The 20,517-nt window shown below is 47.4% G+C and overlaps 1 protein-coding gene across 2 annotated transcripts in view; it reads left to right on the top strand.

Moving 5' to 3' along the window:
- Positions 1–8,658: 8,658 nt before the first annotated feature.
- Positions 8,659–20,517, top strand: part of TMEM255B (transmembrane protein 255B) — a 35,244-nt gene continuing 23,385 nt past the window's right edge. For both annotated transcript variants that reach the window (XM_087814212.1, XM_016212893.2), the window contains exons 1-3: positions 8,659–8,713; positions 16,114–16,256; positions 19,142–19,204. In XM_087814212.1, the coding sequence (XP_087670338.1) occupies positions 8,659–8,713; positions 16,114–16,256; positions 19,142–19,204 (261 nt within the window). The remainder of the gene's footprint in view (positions 8,714–16,113; positions 16,257–19,141; positions 19,205–20,517) is intronic.

The raw sequence follows: 20,517 nt of genomic DNA, 5'->3' as shown, positions 1-20,517 counted from the left end.
AATGATCCTTCTCTCCTGGCTGTCATGTGGTTTTGTAGATGCTCCAGAAGGGCTTTGGGCAGGCATCTAGTGCTTTTTGGTCTGTGATCCGGTACTACCACCCGGTACATCTCCCTGGGCAGGCCTAAGATGAGGGATCCAGGGGTGGAGGGATGCTGAGCTGTTAACAGGACAAATTGCTGCCCCCTTCTCTAAGTGTGGTTTTGTTTTCTAGAATAGTATATGTGGATTAGGTAATGGCAATATATTTCAGTTCACTACATTCTGGTGCAAGAAAGACCTGTTTCTGATGTTCTAAAGCTGTTTATTCTGCACTAGGTTCCCATGGCCCTGAAGGGTGATTTAAACAGCCTCAGCTCTGGCCACCATCACCATGTGCCTGTCTGGGCCCCACGGTGCCTGATGGTGGGGCCCCTCTTTTGTTGTCCCAGATTTACCAGCGAGGATCTTTCTCCCTTTATCTTATTGTTAGGTGGCCAGATAAACCACAGTACAGCCGGTTACGTTTGAACTTCAGATAAACAACAAATAATTTTTTTTAGTGTATGTCTCAAATTATTGCATAGGAAATATCCTAAAACGTTGTTCATTGTTTTTATGGCTAAATCTGGCTTAAGCTGTGAACAAGTAGTTATTCCATTGAACTCGCAGGCCGGTTGGGATATAATCACAAAAGCAACTTACTTGCGACTTCAGCTGTTTCTCAGAGTCTGTTCAGGCTGGTCTTTTTCTACTCCCCACTCCCTACCCCCAAACTCAGGTTGGCCTCATGTATTCACACATAGGCAATCAAAAGCCCTATAGTTACTTTATTTTTAAAAAACTTTTAAATCATGAAATTTCACATGGAGAAAATGAATCATGGATGCTTAGTTAATGACCACATGTGACACCCAGAGACACCCCACAGGTGCAAGAATCGGGATGCTGCTGGCACCCCACCAGCCCCGTGTCCACGCCCTGCTGCTTCCCTGCCCAGAGGTCACCATGCATCTGCCTGCAGCCACTTTAACTAACAGTGGACTTATGGCATTAACTTAAATGCCCTGGCCGTCCATGTGACAATCGGGACTCTAGTTACTTCAAACTTTTTCCCTAGCTGGGCTGAAGGGACGTTCCCACCCTCTGCTCTGAGCTCTCCTGCCCTCCCCAGTGAGCCTCGGCTTCTGGCTCCTGGGGTGAGGCTGAAGCGGGAGGAAGGTGGGCAGGGCGGTTCTGAGCGGCCAGGCAGGTGCCTACAGCCACTCTTTGTTATGGGGCTTCTTCATGGGTCTTTGGGGACCTCTGCTGCGGGCGTCTCTCAGGTGCAGTCCCCCTGCCCGGGCACTCCAGGGGGTCTTGCTGCCCAGCAGGGTATGACGGTCCTCACTCCAGCTATGTCCCTGCTCACCTGGGTCCATGGGCCTACTGTCCTGCCTGGGCTGCCGGGCTGCCTGCTGCCCCCAACACAGAGCAACTCATTCCTCCGCCCCAGGACTGCTGGCCTGTCCGGGCTTTGTGTTCACCCACAAAGCACTTCTTGAAGGCCCCAGGAGGCCTGAGGTGAGGTCCTCTGCAGAAAAGCCTCCATGCTGTGAGCCCGCCAAGGATTCTCAGAAACCAGGTTCCAAATCCCTACAAGGCGGCTGGTCTTAGGCACTTGGGCACCTGATCTCAGTCCTCTACGTGCACTGGCTGAAAGCCTGATGAGAAATGTCCCACTTTTACCATCCTGGGTGTGGGGTATGTGTTTAGATATACAGTTGTGGTAAGAATGTCAAGACGGCATTTCCTTAGCAACCTAACCCCTGGGAGGATGGTCAGGGCAGTGAGGGGCCCTGGAGGTGCTTCGAATGCTTTCAGGGAGACTTTCTGTTTGTAAAAACAAAAAATGCAATTTCTATGCAAGTGAAAAAGGGTTACCATAAAAGTTAAAAAAGAGGGATGAACTAGCCTGGGGGCTCGGTTGGTTGGAGTATCGTCCTGCACACCAAAAGGTGGCAGGTTTGATCCCCAGTTGGGGCATGTACAGGAGGCAACCCATCAATGTTTCTCTTGCACATTGATATTTCTCTCTCTCTTCCCCTTTCTCTAAAGTCAATAGAAACATATCCCTTGGCAAGGATTAAAAAAGAGAGAAACGAACTCTCTAGATTCTGATATGAATATTAGTTGCATTCTTTCCTTCAAAATCACATATTCACATATGCACAGACATACATACAGATACACCTATACTCATACACACATATACATGTGCACACATATATGCACACATACATACATACATATACATTCACACTCATATATATGTTTGTATGCAAACATACACATGCACACACATACATACACACACACATGCATACACATGCACACACACTTGGCCTTCATTCTCATTTCTCCATGGCTACCTGATTTTAGAAACTGCTCTCAAAGTCCCTGTTCATCAAACTTTGAATTCCAGGGCACCCGATTTGCATACTTCCACTTTATTCCTTGTCATGGCAAGTCTCGTGTGGCTTTATTCTGCTATTCACAGTAGCTAGTTGGTCCCTACTGTTTATACATGTAAATCTCCCTTTTCCAAACCCGAGTCATGCACTTGTTTGAGATTCTGCGTATTTGAGTGGAGCCGTGGCCTGTGAGAGACAGAGCCGCCTTAGAAAGAGTCCACCCTGACCCAAGGGGCAGGCCCAGGGGGTTTATTGCGGTGAATCTACTGTGATGTGGTGTGAAATCTGCTCAACACAATAGCTAACAAAAACCAGGAGAGGTTGTAGTTAATGTGCAGTAACTGGGAGTCTTTGGGCACCAAGTGTCGTACGAGCTGCTACGGAGAAACACAGGCACGTTATGTCTCACTGTTTCCTGTTCATCTCCTGGCTTCCTCAGTTGGCCTGAAAGCTCCTCCAGGTGAGAGACCTGTCCTGGGCTTCTCTCACATGCTGCTGTGCCCACATCTGTGCCAGCTGCTCCCTAACCGCCTGCCCAACTGAGGGAGCAGACATTTCCTCTAAAACCTTGAATGACTTGCATTTGTTGTAAATTAAATGAAGTCTCTTTTCTGTTCTGCCCCACCCACCTGTTTACCCATGAGATACTGTGTGAGAGGAAGGCTGCTAACGCCGACAACTCCAACAAGAACCAGAATCTATAACACAATGCCCAAAATATCCAGGATAAGTTGGACAGTCACTGGTCATACCAAGAACCAGGAAAACCCCAACTGCAATGAGGAAACACAATCACAGTGTCATTGCAGGAATGACTCAGATGTTGGGATTCTTTGACAAGGGTTTTAAAGCAGCTATCACAAAAATGCTTCAACAAGAAATTAAAAAAATCTTGAAGCAAAATCTCAGGAAAGAGACAGGACAATGGGACTGTGGCCACAGTTTGAGTGGGAGGGGCCATTCCATGGCTGTCTGGGTGACGTAGGCAAGACACGTAGGAGACATGCTCAGCTCTCCCCCAAAGTCTGCACTGTCCCCTTCTTGGTTGGCCATGGGGACACCCCAAGTGGGGCCCAGCCTTGAGCTCCCAAGGGCCTGACCAGGGTGACTGGAGAGACTGCTTACCAAACATTTGGGGTCCTGTCTGATCACTCAAACACATGTTACACTCCCAAAATTCTCATTTTCTCCTTTATTGGGTTATTTATTATACTCATAGCCAGCTGATTTTTTTCTTGTTTACGGTCTTCATAGATTTGCTAACTATATAATTACCCAACATGTGCTCAGCTGGAATGAGCCTTAGAAAGGCTGAGCACTGGGGGACATTTGTAAGAGTGTCAGCAATAAAAAGAGAGGGGGAGAGAGAGAGGGAGGGGCTGAGTATACCTCCTTTTATTTCGTAACAGTATTTCCTCCAGAGAGGGTTCAAACACACAAGTGGGCCTCAATGGAAAACAAAACACAGATCACAGGCATTACACCAGCTGATAGAAGAACAGTTTTGAAAGAAAAACCTCAATTTGGAAATATCAAACTAAAAAATGAGTAAGAGAGACACTCAGGTAATACCCGGAGAATTTAAAATGAAGACAAGAAGGCTTGCTTTGATTTTGTAAAAATCAAACCTCAATTCCCCAGTTCCAGTAAAAAATGTTCTTCCAAGTTCAACCTTCTTACTTGTGAGACACATGGGCTGAGGGATAAAGGTTATTAAGTAGGGCTAATCCTTGTGTGGGGTTTAATGGAAACGCGCGTGGAGCGCAGCAGCCTGGCTTCCGACCCGCCTGGCCTGGGTGACTGCCCATTGTCCTGGTTCCTGTCCTGTCCCCATGGTTCTAGGGAAGCTTGTCTCTCCCTGGCATGACAGTGTTTAATACGGGCTGTCGGCAAGGGGGACGGGTCTGCAATGGGCATGGTTCTCTCCTTTCAACAGGGCAACCACCAGGCCCCTGAGACGCGCCCTTTGCAGGTTGTCTGACTAGAACAGGACACGTTGGGCAAGCCTGTGGCTGCAAACCCAGGACAGGGAAGGCGCTCTTGCTCCGAGGAATTATGGGAAGTATGAGAGCAAAAGAACCTTGAAATGTGAGCCGCCTGGGACAGTCGAACCTTCCTGCTTGGGCTCATTAGAGCGATCTGGATCTGGCAGATCATGGTTACAAGGCCTTCTAGCAAAGCCCCGAGAGTGTTTTTAATTTAAAAAATTTATGTCTCTGAGACCATCTCCTGTCTCTCTCTGCTGCCTCACCCACCTCATCTGTGTGGACAGACAGGCAGGGGCCACCTGTCATTTCCCTGGTTGCTTGTCTGCATTATTTATTCCCTGAGTGTCATCTCAGGGTTATTTGGTTACAGGAAGGAGTCGTGTTTTGTTCTCTGCAGTCCACTAACCCTTGAGAGCTGAGAGTCAGGCTGTGTCCACACTCATCCCTGTGACGATTCGCACCTGCACAGGGACCAAGTGGCCTGTGGTTCTGGAACAAACCGGAGGAACCAAACTATGCCTATGGCTGACACTGGTGGCTTTGTGGTTCTTTTAATTCCAGTCTTTTCACAGTTGGTACAGCCCGTGGCCTTGTTGTGAGAGCCTGTTGACCCCTATCTGCTCAAATAAACTGGTTTTCCCATCAGTCAGACTGAAGAGATGGGTCTTCCAACAAGTTCTCAGCCGGTGGGGCCGAGAAGGTGAGGTTGCAGGTAGGAGAGGATGTGCCCAGGATGTGCCCCAGGCTGGCAGGGGGCAGTGCTAAGTGGTGTTCGGGAATCAAGTTTACTCAGTCTTCCTTCAGTGTGTTTTTATTGAGTGCCTACCCTGAGCTAGACAGTTTTAAGCAGGGAACAAAAGGGCAGAAGTCCTTGTCCTCAGTGAATTTGTTTTCATAAAAGAACTGAATAAGTGCTGCGGCCACCCCTGCCCACCCATCCCCTACCTGCTTTTATCCCAAAGAGGCAAAGCTTTTGGTTCTTACAGCCCCTGGGAAGGCCCTTCCCTGGCTCTCTCTGTCAGCTGTCCTGGCCAGTTTCTGCCTCTGCAATGGCCGGGGGCAACCAGAGAGGGTCTGTGTGCATTCTCTTCTTGGGCGGCCAGATCCTGATCATAATTTAATATACTAAATTCTAAATTCTCTTGTATTTCCTCTCCCCCTTCAAGCTGGAGCCTGTGATATTCATGGCTTCAGGGAGGGAGGCCTGCGGCAGGGTGGACAGGCAAGAATCCCTGCAAGTCTTTCCATCTCAGGCTTCTCGAAAGCCTAAACCCAGATAACTGAGGGGAAGTGAAGAAGGCAGAGGGGAGAGGTCGATCAGTGTCCAGGGCGGTGAGCATGTGCCCTGCTTCCCAGGCCAGCCTTTCTGCAGTAGGACTGCGTGGTGGGCACACGGTCACCCAGATGTCATCCTCTCACCTGGCGGGAAGGACGCAGAGGCATGCTGGCCACAGCCACCTGGGCTCAGGGGCAGACAGGGGACCATTGGTGAGAAATAATGGCCAGATGTACCTCCTTCCCCACCCCATTCCCCCATCTGCCATTGCGACATAACACTGTCTAAACTGGGACTCGGGGCCAAGTTGGGGTGTGTGTGTGTGTGTGTGTGTGTGCATGTGTGCGCGCTGGTGGGATTGTGTGGAGCCCACAATGGGCTGACCCAGGACCTGGAAAGATGAGTCTCTGTTCCTGGAGTTTGGGGGTAGAGCTACCCTCTCCCATTAGCTCTTCCATGCAGGACTGGTCTCTAGGGACAGTAGGGGGTCACGCTGGCCCTTGTGCTGGGAAAAGTCTGCCGCCAGGTGTGAGTAGGATGCAAGGAAGCCTATGGCCCAGAATTGTGAGACCTAGTGGCGATTTTCCACCTCTCTAACTTAACTTTTCTCCGGAGCCCCTGGAACTCTGCCCCACCCGGCACCATCCTCCAGGCCTGAAACAAACACAACCTCTTCCTGGAACCACTTACCCTCCACTTCTCTCCCTTAGCATTCTATCTGTCCTGAAAGCAGTGTTCCCAGACCTGGTTGCTCACAGACCCACTTAGGAGCCTCAAATGTTCTCCCACCTCCAGAGACTCTGATTGAAGTGTCCTGAGCACCAGGATTTTAATAGCTCCCAGGGGTTCCAGTGGGAGGCAAGGTTGAGGATCACTGTGCTGTGATCAGGGAGGCCTTGATCTCTGCAAGTGCAGGGCCATGCCCATAGGGATGCTGGTAGTTCTCTTGTAAGGTAATTGCGCTCACAGATACTATTGTCACCATCTGCTTTATAGTATAATAAATAGTATGTTACATTTTCCCTTATTTCTCACTTTTAACTGTAAGTTTCTTAAAGGGCATGTCTGTATGATTCATCTTTGCAGCTCTTTTAGTATTTTGCACGTAGAGGAAATGTAGTAACAATTTGTTGATTGCATAAATAAAAGATTAAATTAAATGTTTGTAGTCAGGTAAATACATGCTTTTCCATTTAGAAGATGTAATTATGCTTTGAAATTGTACTGACTTGTTTTATATCTTGTTTCTGCCATTGCCAGCTACTTGACTTTGGAAAAATTATTTAAATTCTCAGTGCCTCAGTTTCTTCATCTGTGAAATGGGTACACTATTGTATGGATTACATAAAGCAGCATGTGAACAGTGGTGATCACAGTGCGAGGTATATAGTAGGGGCTCAAGGGGAGGCAGAGGGTAGTCCCGCCCTCATTCCTGCAGAACCAGAACCTCTGGGTGAGAGCCTCTGAGGAGACTCTGTTGTTCCTCCAGTCTGTTGGGACCTGTGTTCATGTAAGGGAAGTCAAGGTGGGACACCCTAGGATATTTTAAACATTTACTCTAAGCAGGAGGTATTTGGTATTAGGGATGACAGCAAGCATTTATCATAACTGTTTTAATAAGTTATCTTCTTAATGTCAATAATAATTTGTTCAGTCCCTCTGATGATCCTCAGACTAGTATAAGACAGATTTCCTCATCTTCTCATAATTGCTTTTGTAAAAGCTAAATTAAATTACATTTTAAAAATAACCTGATCCCAGACGATTGCTCCTTGCAGAGTTCAGTTTGCTATAGGCCTCCTCCGTCAGCCTGAGGCAGTGTGATAGACCAGTTGTCAACTGATATAACTGGCACCAACACACCTCACACACTTGGGCCGGGAGGGGGGTGGGTGGTTCTAAGGAATAGAGTCTAACCAACGTTCCTCCCTACAATTAAACACCCAGGCTTTGTAGGAATTCTGGGTCTGCTCTTGGTCACACCAATTAACCTCCTGGACCCTCAGTTTCCTCATCTGTGAAAGGGGAATGATACTGAGTTTGTCGGAGGATGGTGTGATGTAGGTGAGATCATTTGATTCCTGGGGCATTCTTATACCTGCCATGACCCTTCAGAGCTGTGGTTTTAGAGATTCTTTGCTCATGGAGCCCGGAAAACATTTTCAAAATCTTGCCCCTTTCAAGTCTGCATCTAAATTTTCTGTGACAAATTTATTAGTTGGAAAATGATATCACTTGTGGCAACACTCACATATTTTAGAAACAAATTTTCAGTAAACCTTTGGAACTACAGGTCAAGCCCATCCAGCTTCTGGAACGCTGCTGTTGCACAGGGTGGTGGGCGAGAGCTGGGCCAGCCTGCCTGGGTGGGCTCTGGGCTCTGCCACTTACTAGCTGTGTGGCCTTGGGCTACTTGCCTTACCTCAGTGAGCCTCAGTTTCTTCATCTTAAAATGTTATGAATTATTCAGTTCAGACAAGTGGGCATCTCCATGACAACCCCTCACTTCTGAATTTACTTCTACTGGCCCTGGTGGTGGGCACATAGACCAGAAATCTAGAAGTCTGTTCCGTCCTGGGTCTGTCTCTTCCTCCTGGTGTCCAAGCTGGACTGATTTCTGAGAAAACTAGAAGCCGCCGGAGGGCTGGGGAGGTGGTGGTGGGGAGACAGGAGAAGGGGTGTGGGGGAGACCAAGGGACTAGGAGAATGTGGGGGGGGCAGCAGGAAGGATGGGGCAGGGGAGGAGGGGACAGACCGGGGAGCTAAGAGAAGAAAGGGGACAGGAGGGGGCGGAGGGAGGGAGGAGAGAGCAGGTGGGGAGGAAGCCGCCAGGCGCAGAGAGAGGGGGCGGTGCTCAGGGGCAGCAGATCCTTGGGCCACCGCGCACCTCCACTGTCGCTGTCGCTGTTGCTGTCGCCCCGGAGAGCCCACCTCGCGCGTCTTCGGGGAGGAGCAGCCGGGGATGCAGCCTCCGGGGCTGCCGGTGCCCGGGCCCCTGGCCTTGCTGGACACGACAGGTGAGCGCGGCCGGGCATCCTCGCCGCCCCCGGGGCGCCCTGCCCGTGGGACCCTGGCTCGGGCACAGGGCCCCCTTCATTCATTTCTCTCCCACTTTCTTTCCTCTGGCTTTTCTTCTGTTCGGCTCCCCCGTCTCCTTCCCACTGTCGTTCATTATGAACAGTAGCCCAGGACATGTGAGGCTGGGACGACCAAACTGCCCGCCTTTCCCCTCTACCCTGTTTCAGTCTCTCCCAATTTCTGCGCGTCCCTTGCACCCGGCCACTTAGCTGCTTCTGGCTTGGAAGTGACAAAGGCGCCCACAGCTGGCTTCTGCGTTGCTCCCCACATCCTCGGAATCTCTAATCCTTTGATTTCCCGAATCAGGACCGCGCCGCCTGGAAGCCAGGCTCAGGCGGGAACGGGAACCTGTTGCGGTCACAAGCTGGGGAGCTGGCCTAGGTTCTCCCCTGGGAAGTGGCCACCGTGGGAATGGCGTGGGGTGTGTTTCCTGAAGGGGAGAGGGCAGAGGAGATTGTGAAAAGGTGAGAAAACAGTTCCACAGCCAGGGACGCTCCCTGACAGCCGTGGGGGATCAGGGCTCTGCCCCTTGCTTCAGGAATCATCCCATCCAGAACTCAGGGCTTTAAACCCTGTTTGGAGGATCTTTGGAAAGTCTCTTTTTAAAAAATGGTTAGTAATGTTTGATTTTTAAGTAATAATCAAGGACTCCAGCTTCTTCCTCAAAGCAACAATTCTGTTTTCCCCACTCTCTGAAGCAAAGTACTCGATGGCAAAACTTATTTACACGGGTTTTCCTCCTCCAGGGAACGAATTGCTTTGTAATGTTTAATAATAATAACTTTCTGTTACTACTGTATTATTATACTAGAATGGATTGATGGTTTAGAAATAGTGTTCGACCTTGCTTTCTCTTCTGAAGAGGAATTATAAATTAAAAACACCATGAGTTAGTCTTTTATGTAAAAACACGAAACATTAGTGTAGCTGGGTGGGATGATGGATATTTTCTGCCTTACATTTCTGTGTTCACCGCCCTGGGCATGTGTTACATTAAAATCTCAAAAGGGGGAAACTGATGGCTGAGGGCACATCACTCTGCCTTGGTCTACGTTCCCAGGGACTGTCCCTTCACCTCCCCGACTGGGTTGTCCCCACGTGATTAAAAGAGCTCATCCTTCTTTCTGGGAGGCCCTGGGCCCTGCTAGTAGGGGGGCCATGACTGTGAACACCCTCCACCCCCAGTCTTTATGAGATCCCCCTTCCCTTCCTGGCTTTACCAAGTGGAGAAAGTACTGAGAGACAGAGACAGAATCTGCCTCCCTGTCCCTGCTCCTGCACTTCTTCCAGACAAGACAGGTTGTCACAGGAGCTGTGGTTTAGTAACTCCAGCCAAGGCTAGCAGTAGGGACAGACAGGGGCGGGAGAACTGGAGGGGCCCATAGGGAGTGACAAGGTGATATTCGGAGATAGTCTAGATGGGATGAACCAGGGGACAGACTGGAGTTTGGAGAAACGGTGAGCAAGACAGGTGAGATGTAGCTGTGGGCCCGTTCAGCTTTACATGGCAGAACTACTCTCAATTCCCAGGTGGAGAAACACTGGTTAAGAATAACTGCTATGCCATCTTAACATTAACACCACCATTATTAATATATGTATTAATGCCATAGTTAATATATTTATTACATTAATAAAAACATACATAGGATTTTTACATATATTCGTTCACTGGATCCTTATAACAGTCTTAAGAGGTGAGTAAAGCAGGTGGTTATTATTATCTCGACTTCACAGGTCAGGAAACTCAAGTTCATTCATTCATTCAACACAAGGAAATAAGCCGTCTCCTAGTTTGAGCTCGCCCCGGGATCCAGCGGAGAACGAGACAGACGCAGCCCCTCCTTTCATGGAGTTGTCTTCTGGCTGGGCTCAGAGGGGGTGGCTGGCTGCCTAAGATCACACAGCTGTCTGAGCAGATCCAGAACAGTCTGGGTACAGTCCATGTGGGCTGCCACCACAGTTACACACCTAATAGTAGATATTTTAGTTAACAAGCACTGTTTTAAGAGCACTTTAATCATAGCAATGCACATAATAATATTCTCGCTAACAGGATATGAGAATCTAGGGAACAGTTCAGGTAATTCTAGTTGTCTTTCTCCAATTCAAAATCCCCTTTCTCTCCAAAATCTGATCTAAAAATGCATGTCTTATGGCAATTATAAGGATATCTTATCTATTCTTATCTTTCTTTTTTTTTTTCTTTTTTAAATTTGTCTTTATTGATTTCAGAGAGAGGAAGGGAGGAGGGGGAGAGAGAGAGAAACATCAATGATGAGACTCATTGATCGGCTGCCTCCCGCACGCCCCAGACTGGGGATCGAGCCCGCAACCCGGGCGTGGGCCCTGACCGGGGATCGAACCGCAATCTCCTGGATCCTAGGTCGCTGCTCAACCGCTGAGCCACGCCCGGCCATGCTATTCGTACCTTTCTTAAGTTAATTTTTTGTTTCTTATTTTTTTGTAATATCCTATATTTATAAAAAATAAGGTCAGGATTTTTCTTTTGTTACTGCTGTTGTACTTGGAGTCAAAATATGACAATACGTGTCATTAGAATAAGATTGTTCAGAACCTTTCCTTCCCAGTGTCCCATATGAATTATGTGGGCTGCCTCTCCTCACCGTGTATCAACCTTGGAGCCTGTGATAGAAATGCTGACAAAAAGGGACCGCTTATGCCTGCTGCTTTTTGATCATGTAGCAGTTTCAGAGGAAAAGTCAGACTTGAGAAAAAGTAGTAAAATGGTAAAGTGATATTGAAAATGGTTCACAGGAAGGTTTTCATGAGCTCAAAGATGTGTTTAACTTTTTGCTCTGTGATTAGCATGTCAGAATGTCACACACAAATTTGACAAGGGCTGAGCAAACGCTGCCAGCCTGGGGATCTGAGCAGGTCCTCGTTCCCATGCCAGCGTCCCCCAGGGGATGAATCAAAACGGAGCCACAAGCTTGAAGGGGGCTCTGCAGACAGACCCCAAAGGGAGCTACGAGATGAGGCCCATCGAAGGTCATAAGTGTGGTTGGAGGCAGATGCTGAGGCATCTAGTTAATTACTTTGGGCATAATAGATGTGCAATGCACTTAATTAACAAAATCCTTTGAGGAGGAGGGCATTTGTCGGGTGATTTTCTCAAATATGTAGTCCCATAAAATGTCGTTTAGGAGTCCTCTTGCTCTTAAATCGCATTTTAGCAATCAAAACATTGCAATGGGAAACTAAGGGGGAAAATATTCAAGGAAGAATAACCGAAGAGGAAATTGCACTAATTTAAGGCAATTGGCACTTGGCTCCGTCCACAGATATTTGGAGGCTGGGAAAGGTAACATGGAAAACGGGAGAGATTAACCCTCAGATTCTGATTGAATAAGACGGAGAGAGTTAGATGGCTCCGAGAAAAGCGGCAGTTGCTACCCAGCTACTAGATAGTACTGTTACCATTAATGTGATTATTTTATGAACTCCCACAAGAACGGTTACATTAACTTCTAAAATGTAGAAAAATATATATTTTAACTTTTGTGTTTGTTTTTTTTTTCCCAATTTATCTACCTTTCTAAAATTAATTAACCACAGCAGGATTTCACCTGTGGGGAGGCTTCTTTCTTTTGTTTTTCTCTCTCTCACCCACTTGCTCTCAAAGTGGCGTTGCCATCTCAGGCCTCTGTGTCCCCCACAGACACCCCACATCTGTTGCCATCATTCACGGAACTGCTGATTTATCTGACTCCTACATATAGCCTTGGTTTCAAGCTTTAAACAAATGCAAGAAAAAAAAGTCATTGCTGTCTGCACGCACCCTTCTTAGCAAGTAAGATGCTGTAAATATTAAACAATATGGGAAAAGCCCAGTGTCTCAAAGAGCATGAGTGTCTGCTTGCACTTGGGGCCATATTTTCCCATAGGACACTCCTGCAAAGGCTTTACCCTCAACAAGTCTTCTATATTTGCAATAAAAGTTGCTAGAAAACAGCAATGAAAAGAGCAATTTAACAACAATCAGATAAAGCTATATTTACTTATCTTGCTTGTAGGTGAAGAATTCTGTGGAGCTACGGAGAACTCTTTCCAAAGCTTGCACAAGGACTATAGGTTTATCTTCTGTTTTGTAAGGCTAGATTTGACTTCAAAACTTTTACTTTCTCCTTAAAAATATTTTGCTTTCTTGTCCTGAATTTTCCCTGTAGAAATTTATCCTAAAAAAGTGATGAGAGGTGACAGAAAGATTTATATACGAACATGTTTATCACATTGTGTTTTTATATTGTGGTTTTTAAAAAAAATAGACTTTATTTTTTGAAGCAGTTTTAGGTTCACAGTAAAATTGAGGGGAAGATACAGGGAATTCCCATACACCCTCTGTTCCCCCACATGCACAGCCTCCCCCATTAGCAACAGCCCCATGAGAGTGGGACATTTGTTACAATCAATGAACCAACATGGACACATCATTACCACCCAGAATCTATAGAGTACATTAGAGTTCACTCTTGGTGTTGCATATTCTATAGGTTTGGACAAATGTTTAATGACATGTATCCACCATTAGGGTATCATACAGAACAGTTTCACAGATCACAGATCTCAAAATCCCCTGTGCTCCATCTGTCCATCCCTCTGCATTCTGTTTTAATAATAAAAAAATTAGAAATAATCCAAATATACAACAGTAGGGATACCCATTTAGTGGAATACACAATTATAAATAAGAGTTATGTTTAGAAAAGTATTTCAAAAGCTGGACAAATTCTTACAGTTTATTAGGTGAACAAAACAAATTTTTAAAATACTTTGGTCCCAATTTAAGAAAGACCATAAGGCTATAAGCTCACTTGCCAATTTTGGGTGATTTTTTTTTTTCTTTTGTATTTTCCTGTACTTTATAACTGTTTTACAATAAATAACTATTGCTTTTATGAGCAGAATAAAAGCCATACATTTTTAAATATAAAACTTACAGTCTTTCTTTTCCTTGTAAAAAATGTCATTATCACCTTAGTTATATTTTCCAGCTCCAATTAGGGTTGGATTTTAGTTCACAAATATAATGAGAAGTGTGGGAAAGAGAAATTCCTGAGGTCACTGAAAAAATTAGATGTAAGAAAGAAGAAAGGAAGTGTGAAACAGGAAAGATAGATGGGGAGAAAAATCCAAGAATGCTGGAGCTAGAGGGGCCTTAGGATTGCCTATTCAGGGCTGGCAAATGTGCCCCAGCTCCTTCCCCCAGGGCTCAGGGCAGACACAATTAATCAATCAAGGCACCTCTCAGACACCCCGGCATACCTTGCCTTGAGTTGGAACTTCCTTGCCATCTACCAAACCCCAGCAGGTACAGGAGGTGACTTACTTCTGCCCACACAGCAAGCAGGTCCTGTCCTCTTGGGAAGACTGCAACCGTGACCGGGGCATCAGGCCACATGGGTCAGCGTTCAGCCAGTGCCCTCAGGAAAGAGCATCGAACAGAGCACCTTGGGAGGGATGGGGGGGCCTCCTGGTGGCTAGTGTGTCTGAAAATAAAGGAGAGAATGTCACTCTAGAATATGTGCTGAGTTTAGAAACACTGGGAGATGTCACAGAGCCTGCGTCTGAGTGATGGGGCTGGTGGCGTAGCCGTGGGCAGTCGGCATCACCTCCATGCGCCTGTGCTCTCTACTCCTGGGCCTACTCATGAGTCCACTCATCCATCCACTTATGTGTTCACTCTTGGGTCCATTCATCACTCAGTGCTCATTCAGCAAAAACTCTGCAGAAGCCACTGTGGTGGGCCTGGGAGCCCATTGCCAGAACATGTCCAGGAGGCTTAGATGAGAGACGTGGCATGTGGCTGGCCCCTGGGGGCTGTGATCACGACAACTTTGTTGTTGAAGAGAGGGAGCCTTTTGAAGTGAGGAACGTGACAGGCCTTGAAGACCTGCTTTACCCCATGCTCTCGCTGAGGGGTGCACAGTGCCAGTGTCAGCTGGCCACCCCCCTTAGGGAAGGCTCTGTCTTTTACTGCATGGCTGGGCTGCCCAGCTGGTCCATCCTCATAGGCATGAGCCTTCAGAGAAGGTTTTATACAGTCCATCCTGTTCCTCTGTAGTTTACTCTCAACACAGCAACCACAGTGCTGCAGGAATCAGAAAAAAAGAAAACCAGGGTGCCTCCTCCCTCCTCTGCTCAAAACTCTGCAGTAGCCCGGCTCTCTCAGGGTATAACCAGGGGCAGGTACAAGCGTGTGTCCATGTGGGTGCAGGAGATAAACCTGCATTTTCAGGGAGCCAGAGAGAGGAGGGCGTAACAGAAGGAACTCTGGAGCCTGATGACTGGGATTTAAATCCTAAATATCCACATCTGAGTCTGGAGAGCCTGGGCCACGGCTTGCAGAGCATGACCTTGGAGGTAACATAGGGACAGGGCCACCTGTGCAGAGGGAAGCCCCCTTCTGCCTCCATGCTGCCATTCTGAGGCCCTGAGAGCTGCAGGCAGCACCTGGGCCCAGACCTTCAGCTGGTGGGGACCTGGTGGTTTATTCTCTTAGTGGATGAAATGATCTCGTCCCCTCCAAGGTGAAGGTAATAGGTGGTTCAGGATGAGATCCTTGGGAGAAGCATCTTCCCAAAGGTCTGGAGGGAGTCGGCTGTGCCGAGGGCTGTGATGCATCTGAGAGGGGTGCTGGTGAAGGAAGGTGTGGGGAGGGTCTCACATGTGGTTCCTTTCAGCCCCCAGAATAAAGTGTCCTTCCTGAGGCATACACCCTTGCTAGGTCACCATGCTCAGTTGAGTCAAGTTTTTCTGAGTTTGCGCATTGATTTATAGTTTTGTGCAATCTATTTGAGCATGTAACAATCCTGTTCTTGGGTGTTGCAACCTTGAGTTGACATTAAGCTTTGCTGCCAGGACTGCAGAAGCGTAACTCTTTGGAGGCAAACCTTCCAGACTGTGAACAATGCCCGCATACCTGCGGTTCAGGTGGTCACCTGAGCTGGCGGCTGAAGTCAGATATGAAGCTCTTTCCCCAATTAAACACACATGCATGCATATACACATGCTCTTACACACACACATGCATGCACACACACAGTTGATTCAGACAACTTTGGCATGAGAAAAAACATCATGTTTTTCTTTTACCCCCTGTTTTGTTTTGGAGTCACAGGGATCGAGATGGTTAAGCTTCAGGGCACCTGAGGTGGGCACTGGCAGAGGAGACAGCACTGGGCTCGCGTCCCTGGCTCCAGAGCCTGCAGGGCGCAGTGAGAGGAGCCACACGGACACCCAATGCACTCACTTTTGCTAGGACCCCTTCTCGGAGCCCCACCCTTACTAAAGGCCTCCTTGTTTATCTTCACCCCAGAAGGGTTTGGAAGAAGAAAGAAGACTTCCCTGTGGTTTGTGGGGTCCCTGCTCGCGGTGTCTGTCTTCATCCTGATCATCGGCCTTGCTGCCACCACCAGGACGGAGAATGTCACTGTGGGAGGCTACTACCCGGGGATCATTGTGAGTGACAAGGTCTTGGGGTCTGAGGGAGGGGCACCAGGTAGATTTCCGTGTGGTGGTGACACACTTTGCTTCAGCTCCGTGGAGCTGGAGGTTTAGGGCATGGGGACTTGTTTTGGTGGTTGTGGTCGGCAGAATAATGACCCCAAAGGCATCTGTGTCCTACTCCCTGGGATCTGTGAATTTGGTGGGCTACACAGCAATGGGGGGTGTCAAGGGTGCAGACGATGATCCTGCCTCATCCAGATGGCCCAGCGTTAGCACAGGGTCCTTAGAAGTGAAGGAGGGCGCAGGAGAGGTGTCAGAGCCGTGTGATGGGAGATGCTGATGACGGGCCAAGGGCCATGAGCCAAGGAGTGGGACAGCTCTGGACACCGGGAACGCCTGGCCCAGATTCTCCCCAGAGCCTCCAAAGGGAATCAGCCCCGTGACACCTGGGTTTTAGCCCCGTGAAACCAAGCTGACCGAACTAGTCCTCAGAAAATGGACACGTAGTTTTAAAAGACACCTGCCAAGAAACCCTGATGGACCATTACATTAATAATGTAATCATGTGGGAACAACAGGAAAATGACAGCTAATCAGATCTGGCAAGAAGCGGTCACCTGAATTCAAATTATCAGGAAGAGTTTTTGAGCTATGAATTCACATCCATTGTTGATGGCAATAAGATTTGCTCCAACTGTCCAAACCCTGCACAGAAAGTGTTTGTGATATGGCCTTTTATCAGCTATGACACCCTTAAAACGCACCAGGACCTTCAGGTGCTGTGTCATAAAGTGCGAAACCAAGATAGTAAAAAAAAAATTAAACTTATCAAATACATTACTCTCATTAAAAGTATTAACAAAATTAGTAATAATAGATTCAAGATTTTAGCAAGGATAAAAAGGTTTCGGCACTCTTAATATTTAGAAATATTTTACAAATATTATTTCTTTCATCTTTATATTATCCTTTACTTTTATTTTTTGTGTATGCTTCCAAATTGACATCACCTGTATATAATTTATGAGTAAACATAGATAAATAGTGTCTGTGCAGAAAAAGTTTTGGCGGTGAAATCTCATGAAGCCGGCGTCATGTGGGAGACTCCGCTTCATCCTGGACGAGAAGGGCAGCCCAGGATTCAAGGGGCTAGCAGCTGTGAGGATGCATCCTTTCTAATTACCTGCAAAGTTTCAGGATCAGTCTTGAGTAGGTCTTTTTGTGTGTGTATGTTTTTGTTGTTGTTCTTTAAGCTTCACTTGGGCAGGATTTCCCTCCTCTAAGAACATCCTGGGTGTTGTCAGAGCCATGCTCTGTGAAGAACCTGATTCCTAGGCAATGACCAGAACAAAATTAGCTTCAGCCTGGATAGTTCTGAACCCAAACTAATGGAGATGACCGATGAAATTCACCTGAAGAAAATGTAGAGAAAAGTCAATTCCGTGGAGATCTGTCCTACTCAGAGACTTGTAGCAAAGAGTGGATCTCAGGAAGAAATTGGGGCTGGGTGGTGAAAACACCTCAACATTTTGGAAAGAGGATTTTTTTTTTAATCCAAAAAAATGAAACTTAGTGAAACTTAATAGATATATTTTATTACATTTATGTTGGAGTGGAATTTTGAAATTTTCGAACTGTGGAGTTAGACTGTGACATTTTGAAGTTCCACATGAAGAAAACATTCACCTCTCCTTCCTCCTGGAGAATTCTTAAATTACTGGTAAAAATGACATCTGTGCATACATGTCCATCTCCATAAATATGATTACAGAAAAAGATATCTGCAGACATAAATAGGTCCAATTTTTAGTGCATTAAACTTGACAGCATCGCCTTACAGACGCCACACCTGTGCTGGTCAGCTGGTTAGCTGTCCCCAGACTAGCCCCAGAGGTCACTCAGAGGTTGGGTGTGTGGTGTTCCCTGCTGCCTGAGAGTGGCTCTAACGCAGGGCCCCAGTGCAGCAGCCCCATGCTGTTGCGAGAGCCTTGTCACCAGCTGCTCTGAGCAGCGTTGTTTGTGGGAGTTGCTGAAATTCCAAGTTCTTTAAGCTGAGGGGAAACTAAGAAACTCTTCCACCAGGTGGGCATGGAGGATGAGGCACACCTGTGTCCCCTGGACACACTCAGGTGGAGGGATCCTGGTGCCAGCCCTCGGAGCCTTCATTCTGAGATGAGGATGGCCGCATGTGTGTTTCCCCAGCATCCCAACATCACTGCCCCCTGGGGGTTCAAGAGCTCAGGCTTTCTCCAGGAACCACAGAACTGATTCTCAGGAGCCCCTAGGCGCGCCCCTGTCCTTCCCCGAGGTTACCTGTCTGCCTGCTCACCTGAGTCAAATGCTCATCCTTGAGTGGTGCAGCCAGGCCCACGGGTGGCTGGTAACTCTTCTGAAATGCCCATGGTTCTAGTTTCCTAGTATCTTACCTGAGGAGTCCTTCTCTAGTTATGGGATTTGAGACAGGCCCAAGAGAAACATCAGGTGGGCCTCTTTACCTGATGACCAGATGCAGGAGATGAGCCTTGAGTACTCTGGGCTGCCATAAAGAGGTTGTCCTCTGTAAGGGGAAAGGGGGGCACACAATGCTCTCTTTTCCTGTAATCTTTTCCTGACCTAAGAGTTAAAATGTTTGAACACAGAAGATGAGATGGATCACGTCTCAGCTGTTTCTATCCCAATCACCAGCTTCCATTGAGCCTGAGGCGCCCACCCAACGGGGCATGGACCCATCTGCCACTTAGTGGTGGAAACTTGGAGAGGTGGGAGTGGCCGGCCTTGGCATTTGTAAAATGGTTTAAGGGCAGCAGTCTCCTGTGCATTGTTTACTGTTAAAATCAGCATCAAGCCACCAGGCATGTTAACTGGGTGCTTTCTCCTTGTTTTTCCTTTGCTCTCAGCTGGGCTTCGGATCTTTCTTAGGGATTATTGGCATCAACCTGGTGGAGAATCGAAAGCAAATGGTAAGAAAGTACAGTTACTTTCAAATGGCAATATTTCATCTTTTTTTTAATCTTTATTGTTGAAAACATTACAAATGTCACTCTTTTTCCCCCATTGATTCCCTCTGCCCTGTACCCCTCCCCCCAGGCCTTCACCCCACTATTGCCTGTGTCCATGGGTTATGCATATAAGCATATAACTTCTTAGGTTAATCGGTCCCCCACCCCCCGCCTTCCCTCTGAGATTTGTCAGTCTGTTCCATGCTTCTATGTCTCTGGATCTATTTTGTTTATCAGTTTATTTTGTTCATTAGATTCCACATATGAGTGAGATCATGTGACACTTGTCTTTCTCTGACTGGCTTATTTCTCTTAGCATAATCCTCTCTAGGTCCCACCAAGGTGGGGCAATTGCCCCCCCCATCCCCCCTCAGGCAAAAGCTGCTTAGAAGGTAAATGTCTGCCTGAGAAGGATGTCTCCTGCCATATGGGGGAATGATTCAGCACCAGGGTCCAGCTGAGTGCTCTCTGATATCTATTCCCTCAGCCAGCCCCCTGGATTCTCCTCACACTGCTCTAGGCCACTCTATCTTCCCTCTACCAGAGTCCAAGGTGAGTGGCTGCACATGAAACTTTGTGTGTTGGCCCTTTAAGAGGGTGCCTGCATTTCCAGCCATCTCTCCCTGGCAGACAGAAACCCTGCTGCTTTTTTGCAGCCAGGGTGGGCACCTTTCTCAGTTCTTGTGCTCTGGGCCGGGAAGCCCAGCTTGGGTTTAGGCCGCAGAGTCCTCAGTGGGAACCCCCACAGCTGAGATATCCCTCGGGACCTTCAGCTGCTGCCTGTGGGAGCCCAGCCGGCCCTCTCAGGCCTCCCCACTTCCTACCAGTCTATGCGGTCTCCACTTTTCATCCTTGGTTATGAGGGTGCTCTCCAGTCAGTAGTCAGTTGCAGTTGATCATTTAGGGTGTTTTTTCTATATTTTAGTTTTAATTCCAGTTTGGTTCTGGAAGAGTGTCAGCTTGGATCTCTGGAATTGTTTTCTTAACTTCTTTTTTAGGGTTGTTTATTGCAAGTGTATAAAAATATAACTGTTTTTTTTTTTTTGGCTGGGCTGGACGTGGCTCAGCAGTTGAGCATCGACCTAGGATCCAGGTGATCGGGGTTCGATTCCCAGTCAGGGCACATGCCCGGGTTGCGGGCTGCAGCCAATCAATGACTCTCATCATTGATGTTTCTATCTCTCTTTCTCCATCTCCTTTCCTTTCTCTGAAATCAATAAAGATATATTAAAAAAAAAGTTTTTAAAAAAATAATAAAAATAAAAATATAACTG

Source organism: Miniopterus natalensis, chromosome 2 (genome assembly GCF_054644295.1).
Source record: "Miniopterus natalensis isolate mMinNat1 chromosome 2, mMinNat1.hap1, whole genome shotgun sequence".
Lineage (NCBI taxonomy): Eukaryota > Metazoa > Chordata > Mammalia > Chiroptera > Miniopteridae > Miniopterus > Miniopterus natalensis.
The sequence above is the reverse complement of the archived record's forward strand: the minus strand, read 5'-3'. Positions and strand labels throughout refer to the sequence as shown.